The sequence below is a fragment of the Pelodiscus sinensis genome, chromosome 5 (genome assembly GCF_049634645.1).
Source record: "Pelodiscus sinensis isolate JC-2024 chromosome 5, ASM4963464v1, whole genome shotgun sequence".
Lineage (NCBI taxonomy): Eukaryota > Metazoa > Chordata > Testudines > Trionychidae > Pelodiscus > Pelodiscus sinensis.
This window is the reverse complement of record NC_134715.1, coordinates 27331339-27345767: the sequence shown is the minus strand read 5'-3', so window position 1 is coordinate 27345767 and position 14429 is coordinate 27331339. Positions and strand designations below refer to the sequence as shown.

The 14429-nt window shown below is 41.5% G+C and overlaps 1 protein-coding gene across 8 annotated transcripts in view; it reads left to right on the top strand.

Moving 5' to 3' along the window:
* TBCK (TBC1 domain containing kinase) overlaps positions 1 to 14429 on the top strand; it is a 184130-nt gene that overhangs the window by 30017 nt on the left and 139684 nt on the right. For all 8 annotated transcript variants that reach the window (XM_075929700.1, XM_075929695.1, XM_075929699.1 and 5 more), the window contains 4 exons: positions 8899 to 9013; positions 11018 to 11091; positions 12585 to 12726; positions 13638 to 13698. In XM_075929700.1, the coding sequence (XP_075785815.1) occupies positions 8899 to 9013; positions 11018 to 11091; positions 12585 to 12726; positions 13638 to 13698 (392 nt within the window). The remainder of the gene's footprint in view (positions 1 to 8898; positions 9014 to 11017; positions 11092 to 12584; positions 12727 to 13637; positions 13699 to 14429) is intronic.

The following is a 14429-nucleotide window of genomic DNA, read 5'->3' as shown; positions in this document are numbered from 1 at the left end:
GCAATGTTTTGCAGTAGTTCTAGTCTTACCTGTCGGGACGCTTTGAGAAGGTGGAGTTATGGGGCTGCTGCTTGATCCCGTGGCAATTGTGCTACAGGGTCTTACAAGATTCCATCTTGTCCCCTATGTTGTTTAACATTTACATGAAACCACTGGGAGAGGTCCTAAGGAGATTTAGAAGACTATGCCATCAATGCAGATGACACCCAACTCTATTTCTTTGTGACGTTGGATCCAGGTATGGTGGCAACTAATCTGAACCAGTTTCTGGAGGTGGTGATGGACTGGATGAAGTCAAATAGCCTGAAGCTGAATCCAGCTAAGGCCAAGGTCCTGTGGTTCAGGAAGTTATCTGACCAGGATTGTGGTGCATTACCTGTTCTGGACGGGGTCATTGTTCCCCTGAAAGAACAGGTATGCAGTCCTCCCCTTTTTTAACATTTAAAAATCAGATTTCCTTGGTGGCCAGCAGTGCTATTGGGCAGCTTTGGATCAGCTGTGACCCTTCCTGAATAAGAACAACTTGGCTACAGTGATTCATGCTCTTGTCACATCCCGATTGGATTATTGCAATGCACTCTGTGCAGGGCTGCCTTTGAAGAGTCTTCAGAAGCTTCAGCTAGTCCAGAATGCAGCTGCTTGGGTTTTAACTAATACTCGTTATATGGGGCACATTCTGCTGGTGTTCTGGCAGCTCACTGGCTTCAGTATGTTTCTGGGGATAATTCAAGGTCTTCGTTATGATTTATAAAACACTAACTGGCTTAGGACCAGGGTGTTTGAAGGACTCTTTTCTCCCGTATGAACCCACCTGGCGATTGAGGTTGGCTAGGGAGGCTCTGCTCCTCGCTCCTCCACTTAGAGAGAGAAGGTTGACATCTGTGCAGAGCAGGGCTTTTTCAGCCTTGCCCATAGGCTGTGGAATTCTCTCACCCAGGACATTTTCCTGGTGCCAAAGTTGGCACTGTTTCGGCACCAGACCAAAGCCACCATTTTTACCTGTGCTTTTATTGTTGTTTAATTGTTAATACGTGTGTGTGTGCGTGTCCTTCCTCTTGAGGTGTTTTAGCCTGTTTTATGTCCCATCCCCCCTTTGAGGTCCTTTGTATTTATTTATTGTGGTTTTTTTTAATTGTAAGCTGCCTTGAATATTTTCAATAGAGGGGCAGGGTAAAAATATTTTAAGTGAATAAATGGTAACAATTGGTGATACTTATACAGTATCATCCTGTAGAATATGGCTTCAGATAATAGCTAAAGATATAGGCACTTACTTGTACAGTCGATTGCCGAAGAGATGGAGAGCTAATAATGAGTTCACTGTTATAAAAAGTAAATGCTGTTAGTCCACCTAGGAGTTACTTTCTGCTCTAGCATTGGGAGAAGCATCTATTCACATGCTGGTCTTTAGGAAAACTTTCTTCCCCTTTTGAAGATGTCTGAAAAGTAGAAATGTTAAAGGGGCCCTTGGCAACACCTTGGGAGGCAGTCTGCTCCTCGCTTACAGACAGCCTGCCCCTCCCAACCTGAAACACATACCTACCACCAACCACATCCCCCACAACAGAAATACTAACTCAGGGTATGTCTACACTACAGCGCTAATTCGAACTAAGTTAGTTCGAACTAACGCATCCAGACTAAAAAACTAGTTCGAATTAGCGTTTTGCTAATTCGAACTAGCATGTCCACACAGAGCGGACCCTGAACCGGGGTTAAGGATGGCCGGAAGCAGTGCTGGCAGGGCATCAGAGGAGGACTTAGGGCGTGGAGCTGCTGTCTCAGGCTAGCCGAGGGCTGTGCTTAAAGGGACCCGACCCCCACCCCGGACAGACAGTTCTCAGGGGTGCCCCGCTTGCAAAGCAGTCCTGGCTTGGAGTGCCCTGAGTGCCCACACTGGGCACATCACAGCACTCGGCCATCAGACCGGCTGCACTTGCCGCAGGCTGCCATCTTGGGAGAGGGGGCAATTGGGAGGCTGCGGGAAAGGTTCCACCCCCAGAAGCCCGCAGAGCCAGCCCAGTCCTCCCCATCGGGGGCTCGTACCCCATTCCTCCCTCACCTCCTTCCACTTACCCCTCCCTAGCCCCTCCCTAGCCCCCCTTCCTGATGTACAAAATAAAGGACAATTGTGTTCAAAAATAGAATCTGTCTTTATTGAACAAAACTGGGGGAGACTGGGAAAAGGAGGTGGGATAGGGGAAGAGAGAAGCTGGGAGAGGGGAGGGCAACTACAATGATCAGGGGTTTGGAACAGGTCCCATATGAAGAGAGGTTAAAGAGACTGGGACTTCTCAGCTTAGAAAAGAGGAGACTGAGGGGGATATAATAGAGGTCTATAAAAGCACGAGTGGGGTGGAGAGGGTGCATACAGAAAACTTCTGCATTAGTTCCCATAATAGAAGGACTAGAGGACACCAAAGGAAATGAATGGGTAGCAGGCTTCAAACTAGTAACAGAAAGTTGTTCTTCACAAAGCAAAGAGTCAACCTGTGGAACTCCTTGCTGCAGGAGACTGTGAAGGCTACAACTAGAACAGAGTTTAAAGAGAAGTGAGATCAATTCATGGAGGTTGGGTCCATGGAGTGGTATTAGCCAGGGGGTAGGAGTGGTGTCCCTGCCCAAAGTTTGTGGAAGGCTGGAGAGGGATGGCACGAGACAAATGGCTTGGTCACTGCCTTCGGTCCATCCCCTCCAGGGTCCCTAGGGTTGGCCGCTGTCGGCAGACAGGTTACTGGGCTAGATGGACCTTTGGTCTGACCCAGTACGGCCATTCAGGGCTCAGGGTTGGGGGTCTCAGTGGACCACCTTGATTTTCATGCAAACCTGCTCCTGGGTGGCCAGGCTGGCAGCTCTCCTGCCCTAGACGGCCGCTTTCCTGTGCCTAGTATGGAGGTCGTGGACAAGGTCCACGATGTCTGCACTGGACCAGGCGGGTGCCCGCCTCTTGCGGTCCTGGGCAAGCTCCTGGGAGCCGCCAGCTGGGAAAAAGGGGAGGGCTGGGGGGCATCGGGTGGCTGGCTCGAGCCGTGCCAGTTGCAGGGTCTGCTGGCTGGGTGCTGGCAGGCTTGCACCTGTCACGGGCACCGTAGCCAGCCCGTGCCCCTTTAAGGGGTCCGGGGCCGGGAGGGGGGCAATAGAGTTTCCCTGGTGTTGGCCAGAGTGGCCACTAGGGAAAGCTGGGGAGGGCTAGCCTCCCACTAGTTCGAATTAAGGGGCTACACACCTCTGAATTCGAACTAGTAAGTTCGAACTAGGCTTAGTCCTCGTGGAATGAGGTTTACCTAGTTCGAACTAAGCGCTCCGCTAGTTCGAATTAAGTTCGAACTAGCGGAGCGCTAGTGTTGCGCCTATCAAAGTTAATTTAAACTAACGTCCGTTAGTTCGAATTAACTTTGTAGTGTAGACATACCCTCAGGAACCAATACTTGCAACAAACCCCACTGCCAACGCTGTGCACACATCTACTCTAGTGATGCCATCATAGGACCTAACCATATCAGCCATAGCCATATCATCAAAGACTCATTCACCTGCACATCTACTAATGTGATATATGCCATCATGTGCCAGTGCTGCCCCTCTGCCATGTACATTGGGCAAAGTCTCTACACAAAAAGAATCTATAGACACAAATTAGCCCTAAGGAATGGCAACATACACAAAACAGTGGTAGAACATTTTAACTTCTCTGGAAACACAGTTATGGACTTGAAAGTTGCCATTCTCAAGTCCCGTCCCCCCCCCCGCAAATAATCCTTCAAAACCAGGCTGCAACATGAAACTGCTTAGCTGGAATTAATATGCAAATTTGGTGCCATCAGATTGGGTCTGAACAGAGATTGGGAATGGCTTGCTTGTTACCATAGGTAATTTTCCACTTTAGGCATTCTGATCCATATCTGCCCTGATTGAATTGGCTCTGATGTAACACTCCCATCTCTGTACTCTTGCTATCTGTTTATTTTTCCTTTCATGCTTTGGATGGGGTGCGTTGCAGCTCCTGAAAGTTTATGCCATAATAAAAGGGTTAGTCTTTAAGGTGACACTCAACTCCTTGTTGTTTTAGCAATAAAATTGTTTCTCCTGGAATGTAAAGGGAGAAATGTCCAATCTAGGATCCTAACCAGGTGTACAATTTGTAATAGTCTCCTATTCCAAGGGGGCAGACTTCTGTGTGTATTGGTCCTCATTTTACTTTGTGCTTCAAGTCAGTACTTTATTTATCCTGACACAGCAGAGTTTAGAATTGTGCCTCAGTCATTCCAAAGAAAATGTTATCTTACACATTAATCAAGCAGTATCTCTCCCTCTTTCTTCCCCAAATGTTATCTGGAAAGTGCAAACATTCTGAGCAGTAGATTATCGCATCATTTCCTTTGGAGTACAAAAAGGCAAACCACCTCTAGTAGTTCAGTTCAGCACGCTTCCAGGAAAGAGTCTCTTGTCTCCAGTCAATTAAAAAACCATCAGCCCAGAGGTCTGGCTGACTCCTGGGCAGAAATGGAAATGGCTTCTATAAATCTGTAGTTCCATCCTTTTTGTTTTTTAATTGAGTGTGGACACATTAACCTTTTGGTGCACCTTTTGGCTAATAAATTCTGAAGGCTGTAGTATCACCATTATATTGTCTTAAAAACCCTTCTTTCCCCCACTCCTTCCATCTCATTGAGCTCATTTATATTGCTACTAAGAGCTTGGTAATTTGAATTTTTGGAGCTACGTGCTCCAAAACGGGAGTTTTCCCCTCTCCTTTTAAAGAGGGTTTCTGAGTGAGTATGTCCAATAATCACTGTACTTGTTCTGCTGCTATTCTGTACCATGGTTGTTTTTTTTTTATAATTAACCAGAGGATTTACCTGATATGACTTGGGTCCTTGTAGGGGCTGAGGAGTTAGGGCAGGGGTTGGAAGGTATGGGAGGCTATGGGCAGGAAGAGGGGGTTGCAGGAGTCGGGGCAGTGGATGAAGGGGGAGGGAAGGGCTCAGGGCAGAAATGTGGAGGATGCAGGAGACTTGGTGTTTTGGGGGTTCTGGGCAGGGGATAGGGTTGGGAAAGATCACACCCAAGCTGCCTTCCTGCCTTGTCTTGCCTGTTGGGGCTGTACTGGCTGTGCTTGCTGGGCAACAGAGGCTTCTCGGGGCTGGCCAGGGCTGCAGGGATGCCACTCCCTGGCCCACCACTTCCAAGAGGGGCAGAGGCCTTGCTGCCTGAGTGGTGGATCCTTGGAGGTGGCAGGCGCTGTAGGGTACGGTGGCCCACAACAGCCAGAGCTCTGCCTCCAGCCGGCCACTCTGTTCCCTGTGTGGCCACACCCCTGCCCTCTGTGCTCACTCAACAGCAAGACAGTCGCTGCTAGCAGACTCCTTCCTTTCCATTTTATTAAGAACAATCAAATTCTAGGCACATGCCAGTGTCCTGGCACAACCAAACCCTGACCTTGATTTAAGTTAGGATAAGGGGAAGGTGCATACTAAATTTGGTGGTCTGAGCTCTTACTCCGTTTAGGAGGAGTTCTTGAACAAACAGACTCACAGACAGACAGGTACACCAACTTTGAAATATGTAGTAGATTTTTAAAGAGCCTATCCTGTGCTCTAAGTATCTATCAACATAAATAAAAGTGCAGTGGCATAAAAGATAAAGCACCTTTTAGCTTCTTTCCCTTGTCCCTGAACAAAACAAAAGCCAGAGCTACTAGCTAATAATAACCTGAACTACTTTGCTTTCATCTCAGCATACCATCACTTGGTATTGATCCTCACATCTCAAAAACCTTAATAAAGAGATGACGTTTGAAGCATGTCCTGAAGCTCAATAGATATGGTGTATTTCAGACTGGAGCTTGAGAGAAGGAACTATTTAAAAAACCCCAAAAAACCTCTTATTGGAAATGAAGATGTTAAGAGGCAGCTAATTGGCTGCTAATTTTTATTGACTAAACAGTTGAGAAGGGAAGGCACTCAGTCCTGGCTCATGCTGGGCTCAGGAGCTACCCCTGCTGTGTGTCTGTAGTTTAAATGTTGTAGGAGCCAGATGTGCTGTGGGCAGAGGCTGCTTTGGTAGCAGCCCCTGTCCCTCACTGCTGGGAGCTGCGACCCCCTATAGACAGGGGCTGCTGCTAGAACAGCCTCTGCTCGTGGTGAGCTCGGATAGAGGCAGCAGTGAGGTGGGGGGCAGGTGCCACCGTGGAGATGGTTCTGGAGGGAAACGGGGGTAGGGGGAATGAAAGTAGTCTACTCATCTACTCATCTAATCTAGGCTTATCTCACTTGCATCCCCTGTTGGAAAGCGTATTTTTAATTGAGAAGCTGTCCTTTTGGTTCATCTGTATATCACCCCTTTGCCACCCCTTTGATCTTCTGATTTTCCATCTGTGGACAATAACTTGTAAAGAGAGAAGAAGCCAGAAATAAGTCCCAATAGAGCAACTTTCAGGGACTTAAGAAAAATTCACTTTTATCTTAACTTCAGGTCTGGCCCACGAAAGCTCATCATCTAATAAACCATCTTGTTTGTGCTACATAGTCCTGTATTTTGCTTCAGCTACACCAGACTAACACGGCTACATTTGTTACTAACCTAAAACATTGTCCTGCATTTTGCCTTAACCTAAAACAGTATTCTTGGGGAGCACAAGGATTGCTGTTGTGCCTGGCCCTGTGTCAGTTTCCAAAGAGACTCTTCCCTCCATTTCTCACTCATTTGCTCATGAGGGCAGGGGACTGAACTTGATCACCTCTCAAGATCTCTTCCCTTTCTAGCATACTATGATTCTTGTTTGCATTTAGACCCAAGCAGTTAAACCCAAATCATAGTGGTAATAACCACAGGCAATATTTTTTCTTAAAGGTTATCTGATCTGGTAGTATTGCCATGGAAGATGTGCATGCTTTGTTTCTCAGAGACAATTGCATTGAGATGCTGTACTGATATTTTTTCATCATTTATAGGTTGATCAATATGAAAAGTAAATGTGCTCATATTTTTACATATACACTTTTAATCTTTATTTGTCGGTCAATTAAACTGCAGAGCTCCTGATTACAAACCTTCTCTGTTATATTTAATAATTCTGGAACTGGTATTTAATGACAGAAAAATCTCGAAACATGGTTTTCAGGTATTGACAGACTGTGTGGCCACACTTTTACCCATTCTATGTGGTCGCTCAATTCAAGAATGACAGATGTGCAGCTGAGGCCCTCTGGTGTTACAATGGAGCGTTGCTTTACTCAGGCAGATGTTCATTTAAGAAATTCACTTCAAATACAGCAATTCTAAGGCCCTTCCATTCAGGGGACCACTCTGAGCTACAGTAAGTCTGATGACCTGTTAAGAGAGATGGGGTAGGTAAGGCAATATTTTTCATTGGGTTAACTTTAGTTAGTGAGAGAGGAAAGCTTTTTAGTTCTTTCTGAGATGGAGTGACTTCCTCTGAATGTCACAGTGAAATACAAGAAAGATAGAAACAGCTAGTTTAGCATTAATAGTTAATACATTTTTTCAAGGGACCCTTCAAGGTGAAGTGGTTAGTTTAACACTCATTAGTCATAGGAAGGAGTCGGGATAAGTAACTGAAGGAGGGGAAGAGGGTTATTAGTGGGTTATAGAGATTGTTGTAATAAACCATCAGTCCCATCAAGCCATGATTTTTAATGTCTAATTGTCACAGTAAATGATAACTTTCTTGGGTTGCATGCACATGTTGGAGCTACTTCTGCTTTAAGTTTCATCATTATATCCATGGAGGAAAAACTGCACAAAACCAAATTTAGTTATTATGCTTTTTTATTTTTTAAAGAGGTGGGTGCGCTGTACTGTTTTGTATACTGCATCCTGCTGATTCCTGAATAGTTCTGCACAATAGTATAAATAGCACTGTTACTGAAGGGGTAGCTTTTTTAATCCCCCCAATCTTTCCAGATTAATGGGTTTGTTACAGCTAGTATTCCACCTCCATGAACAATGGGGAATTCAGTCTCCCAGCCACCTGCATCTATTTCGTTGGTTCATTCTGAAGGTAAATTCTAAAGCAGGGCTGGTAGTACTGTGCAGGAGGAATTGTCTTTGGCCAAGGACAATTACGTGGAGGCATGATTAACAGCTCACTGGAGAGGCGGGAGAGATTGCACAGCATTCAGAACAAATTCTTCAGTTTTCACATTAAGTATATGATGATAAAAATGTTAAGAAAATAATCTAACTGAAAATACAATATAGGCATGAGCCACAAGATGGAGTAATAGCTGACCTTCCAGATGGTGCTATATACAGTTTTCTCCTAACTTTGTCTTTTTTTCTCCTCTCTCTCCTCTTAATATAATTGCCCTTGCTCAGACACTGTCCCCTGGCTACATATCTTCTTCATCCTAAGAGGCTTATCTTAAATTTCCTGCTTGTGTTCCCAATCCTAGCTAATAGTTATTTACCTTCCCCATCTATCCTCACCACTCACTAATGCTTGTGATACATGCCAGAAAGTTCCGAGGACTAGTTTTGTGGTAACTGAAAAAAAATCCCCACCCTTTGTAAAGCATTAATGCTATTGGCAGATGGGAAAGATAAACAGGCTGAAGTACTTTGGTGACGTCAACTGAACTACAACTGTATTTGAATGTTGCATTTTAAAATTTTGCCTAAGGGTGAGAGAGAACTTTGCAACCTCTTATGAAGTCTAAACTTTACTAGTCTGGAGGAGGGTGGGAAAAAATTGCACCCCTCAGTCTGATGCAAATGAAGCCCCCTCAACTTCCCTTCCTCCCCCCCCCCCAAAAAACTTCATCTGGAGTCAAGAAATATTCAGAGTACCAGGGAAATCAAATAATCAGACTCCAAAACTTATTTACTTTTATTTGCAAAATGTAAAAAAAGGAAATGTGGTGTTCTTCTTTTCAGCTTTTCGAGGATTTTATGCATAGCATTTGAAGTATTGCAGGGTTTGCAATATATGAACAAACATGGAATGGTCCACAGAGCACTCTCCCCTCACAATATCCTCATGGATCGAGAGGTAAGGCTATTGAAATATCATCTTAAGTAAATTCAGTGTCACATGGCACGTTTCAGGAAATGGCCGGTGAGAAATGGTTTCAGGGTCCTTTCAGATGAAATATTTTCTATAATTGGTAAGTTATTCTGACTGTAAAAACACGTATAGTCAAAGTATATAGAACTTCAGATGTGCTTGCAGTCCCTTTTCTATATGTCCCAGCCCAGGCTTTATGTCCTTCTTCATTGTTTACAGGAAATTGTATTAATATGTTTTGTGTTGGCATTCATCTAACATACCACAGTGATTACTGCTAAAGGATAATTTCACCCTTCAGCATAATTGTATGTAATGCTTTATATATCTTCTCTCTCTTTCACACACACAAAGTGGAACAGAGCTTAGTATTTACTTTTAAAATGGTGTTTGTTTATATGTTTGATGAACTGGTTGGATCAGTAAAATCCCAAATTCTGGTCATTCTCTTCCACTTGTCACAGATTTTCTACTCTATAGAAAGAAATATATAAGCCTCATACAAAAAGAATAAAACCCATCCTTAATGGATATAGTTAGAACAGTCACATCAGCATATTGCAACTAAAAAACCTAATTGTGCTTATTTAAAAAAAAAAAAACACTTTTCTCTTAAAGGACCCAAATAGTAATGGGACTACTTGTATATCTCATCTCAGATCCTTTCTTTTTGATGAAAACTGAATTAATAGAAAATGAAGTCCCCGAGGAGCATAAGTACTCAAGACTGTAAGATAGTCTTAAAACCTTGAAATAGATGACGGGAAACAAGTTGCCAGAAACAGAAGTTACATGGACATTTAAAGGGTTGATTTCTTCCCTGTAATACCACCCTTAAACTGCTTAAAAACACTGATGTGTTGTAGGGATGTAAGCGATTAGTCGACTATCTGATATCCAAAAACTTATTGGATAGTCGACTAGTTCCTCGACTAGTCACTTCCCCCACCCTTGCTGCTTCCATCAGAGGCGGCAAGGCGCAGGAAATGGTCCTGGAGCGAGCCGGCTTTAAAGCAGATTCCCCCCCAGAACCATCTCCACGGAGAGCAAGGGAGGCAGAGGAGTAGCAGGGACCGGGTGTGAGCCAGGAATGAGCTAATCCCAAACATGCCTCTGCTTTTTAAACTGATTAAGATCTTTCAGGCTTTTAATCGGTTTAAGAGGCAGACCCTGCTGCAGCTGCCTGCTTATCAACTAATTGATTAGTTGATGAAAAAAATCCATCGACTAGTCGATCAGTTGATTAAACTAAATTTAACATCCCTAAGGTGATGTAGTCTTCACTTAGACATGAAACCAAAGATGGCTGAATTTTGGTGCAATCTGATAGACGGTAATAGTAACCTAAGTGTATGCATGTCAAGTTTTTGCAAAGAGTTATTTCTCATTGTGCATGGAAAAACAGTGAATGAATTAGTTCTGTAGAGGAGACTAGTAATAAATGTTGGCTATAGAATTGATGGAAAGTGAGAGAGGAGCGGGACTGAGTAAATGAAGGGATAAATGGAATGAGGAAGAAGAGAAGGAATGGACTCCGATTTTTAAACCTGATTGCAGGTAATTGAAAAAATATTTTGTATTTAAAAATTAAAGAATTAAAAAATGAAGCAACGTTTCTGACAAATGCACAGAAAGGAAGGAAATTTGGCTGATACTCCGGTTTTCAAATTGTATAAATCTTTCATCTTTAAACTAAAGATTTCTCTTGGTGTAGTGTTCATTTTCTTTCCCAGTACACTGCCCACAGAAGTAAATGCTCTCATTAAATTCCAATAAAGTTTTGTGTGCAAAGGGATCATGACCTGTGAGGCTTGGTTTTGTATTTTTAAGAAACACTTGGAATGAATAGGAAATTTCAGTCTCTAGCTCCTTCTTTCCGATACTTCTCAGATAACTAGCACAATTGAAAGGACAGTATATATTTTTAATTCTTTTGGCGGCCTATGTAATATGTAGAGTTTCATTATTAATATATTTCTTCTGTTATAGGGACATATTAAATTGGCTAAGTTTGGACTATACCACATGACAGCTCATGGTGTTGATGTTGATTTTCCTATAGGGTAAGGATACATTTATGCAATACATATAATCCTGTGTATATTGCATAGTAAATTGTTGGTAACACCTAGTTAAAGGGAAATTTATCTGTATAATTTTTTTAAAATGTGTAATTCTGCATGCGTTGTATTTTTCGGTCAGTGAATAGTTGTTAGTTTTGAAGAAAATATTTTTAAGCCACTTTAAATAAGTCACTGGTTTCTGGAGTGCAAGGCACTAAATGTGGCTGGGCCATATCACATTTACATGGTTGGAAACTAGGGAGCTACAACCCAGAGACCCAATCTCAAAGTGGTTTGACCACAGGGTTCTACCCAATGAGAGGTGTAGGAAGACAGGCCTTTCAGAGGAACTAAAAGGAATTTAAGATGCAGTTTTCCCTGTAACTATGACATCAAATAAAAGTCAAAGGAGAAATGGGAACATATATAGACTTATTTACATTGCGACAGATTGTATCACTTAAGCTTTCTTACATACCTTGCTGTGAAACATTTGTTGCTGGCTGCTATCAGACACAATGGATCTTTGGTCTGATCCACTGTGGCAGTTGGTATATTCCTTTTGTAGAAGATATTAATGTAACATCTACTTTCAGCCCCCAAATAGTATAGTTATGAGTCTGGTATGCATGCCAGGCATAGCAGATGGTTAGAAAGTGAATAACAAAGCTTACACAAAATCACAGTACAGCAGAAAATGCAAATACATAAAACATAATAGACGTAACAGCTGTAAACATCCATTCAAATTAATGCTGAGTGCAACATCCATTCACTTGGGGTGTCCAACCTAAGGTGTCCTAAAGGGATCTCATTGGGCTGTTTAACCTATAATTAAGGAATTTTTTTCACCCACTGTTGCTTCATTTTTCTAACAGTTGGAAAAAATAATAAACAGTACAATTTTAAACTTGAACATTTGAAAGTAACTATGATGGCACCGCAAATTTTGTCACCATTTAGCCAAATATCATTAAAAACCAGTTGGTCAGCTTAAATAAGCCTCATTTTTTGTTCTGAATATGTCCTTATATGTTAAGATTTAAGATACTTTAAACTTGCTGACAATTTTTCTTTTGACTGACTGCGAATTTATTTTGGCTCATAAGTTTTTCTTTCATGCTTCTGTTACTTGATCACTTTCATTTTTTTGCGGGGGGTAATGATCACTTTTATTTTTTGGGTAATGTTTCATGTGTTAATGTGCCCACATGTAAGAAAAAGATATCTTAGTGTTGTCCACTTTTAGTTCTCCTTCCCCAATAAGTACTGGTCCAATGCTTTTCTCCGTCTTTCTCCTGCATATTGGCATTATTCTTCAGTACTCATGATATACGGAAAAAAGCACTTGTAATATTAATTTAAGAATAAGCATATGGTAAAATGTAATGAACGTTTTCTGCATTGTGTTAGATGGACAGACTTATTTTGACTAATGTAGTTGACAGATGTGTTTAATATGTAAAACTCTTACTATTATTGCATCGTTATAGGTATCCATCATACCTGGCACCTGAAGTAATTGCACAGGGATTTGTCAAACCTAGTGATCACACTCAGTGTGAGAAGCTGCTGCCCTCTGGCCCTAAATCAGATGTGTGGTCTCTTGGTATTATACTATTTGAGCTTTGTGTGGTATGTGTGTTTGATTATATGATATTCTGGGAAGAATTTTGTGTGAATGTGTTTTCACTTTGTACTTATGTGAACTCAAGAAAAGCTGTTTTTCAAGTAATGATTAAATTAACAATGACTGTTGAATGGATATTAATGATGCTTACTATTAGACTATAGCACTAGAAAACTCATCCTATAACCAAAGAATCGAGTTCTTGTATAATGTCCTGTATTAATATAGAAGATGTATTATTTTTCAGACAGCAAAAAAAGTCTTTATCTTTTTGCATAAAACAGAATTTAGATGATTTGAATTATACTGTCAGAGCAGTAGTAGCCAATGGTTACAATAAAGCACTGGAAATGAGAAATCTTTGCTTCTATTTCTTGATCTATTAGGCTTGCTATGTGTCACCAGATAAGTTACTTAACCTCTTTGAATTGTTTCTTCATCTGTAAAATGGAAATAACATTGGTTAAAAGTTAACATATAAGAGCAAACTCTGACTATTTTAGGACATTAAAAACTAAAAGTTAATTATGGATGTGCATAATGGTGTGAAATATTACACAATAGCTCCATGGTAATATATGTGTTTTTAAAATCTTACACTTACTGAGTTAAAAGTCAGGTACATTATGAAAGTTTGAGGAGAGTACCTCCCTGAATTTACTTCCAGTTTAAAAAAAAAAAAACTTTCAAAAGGTAAACAATCAATCAGAAATAACCTTTAAAGTTATTACAATGGAGTGGTAGCTTTGCTGTAGTAAAGCTTTTAGAGTTGCTTAATGTCTAACAGATAACTTACAAAAGCTCTAAAATCTCCTTGCTGACTTTGACTTTCTTTTTATATACCCAAAACTGCACATCACATGTACTTGTGAAAGACTGACATTTAACTGTTGGGATAACTTTCTATTCCATTTAGGGTAGAAAACTGTTCCAGAGCTTGGATATAGCTGAAAAACTAAAACTTCTGCTTACTTTAGGTAAGTGACCTAAATGTAACTACAGTGCTGGTCTTCCTAAATTCCCAAATAAATCTATAGCGAGGACAACATTAGCAAGTAAGGTCATGATGCCCAGGTCTAAGGCAAGTTTAATTTTGAAGATGCAAATTTGGAAAGGTAATGAACATCTAGCAGCTTCTTCTGAGCTGACATAGGAGGACAATAGCAACTGTAAGCCAGAAGTGCACAGCAAAGGGGCTTTGTGCTTGTATTGTGTTGAATGATATGGCAGAGGAGAAGTAGCTAGGAACAGGCATTTCTGATGCCTATTTATTATTTGGAATAAACAAGTCAAGTCTCTGTCCCAAAGATATTCATATGGAAGTCCATGAACAGATAAAAGGTTGAATGAAAAGGCAGCTGTTCAGACAGTGACAAGCATGTGTCTTTCTTGTTCCACGTTCTTTTTTGTTATTTTTATTATTTTTTTTCATCTTGTTGATGGCTGTAGACGTGTAGGTGTGATTTAAATGAGATGAGGCTAGTAGAAAGACTATATTAGCTTTTGAAATGCCATTCAGACTTTAAAAAGAAAACCATGCTGCAAAGTGGAAGCTCTGTGACAGATAGACATTAGCATCATATGAAGTGTGAGGGGAAAAGAGACAAAACTTCAAATTGAGGCCTGGGGATGCATGTTTAAATGAATCTAAAGCGGCCTTCACTACCTGTAAAATTAGCTGCCATTGACACTGATAAAGAACGCTTAC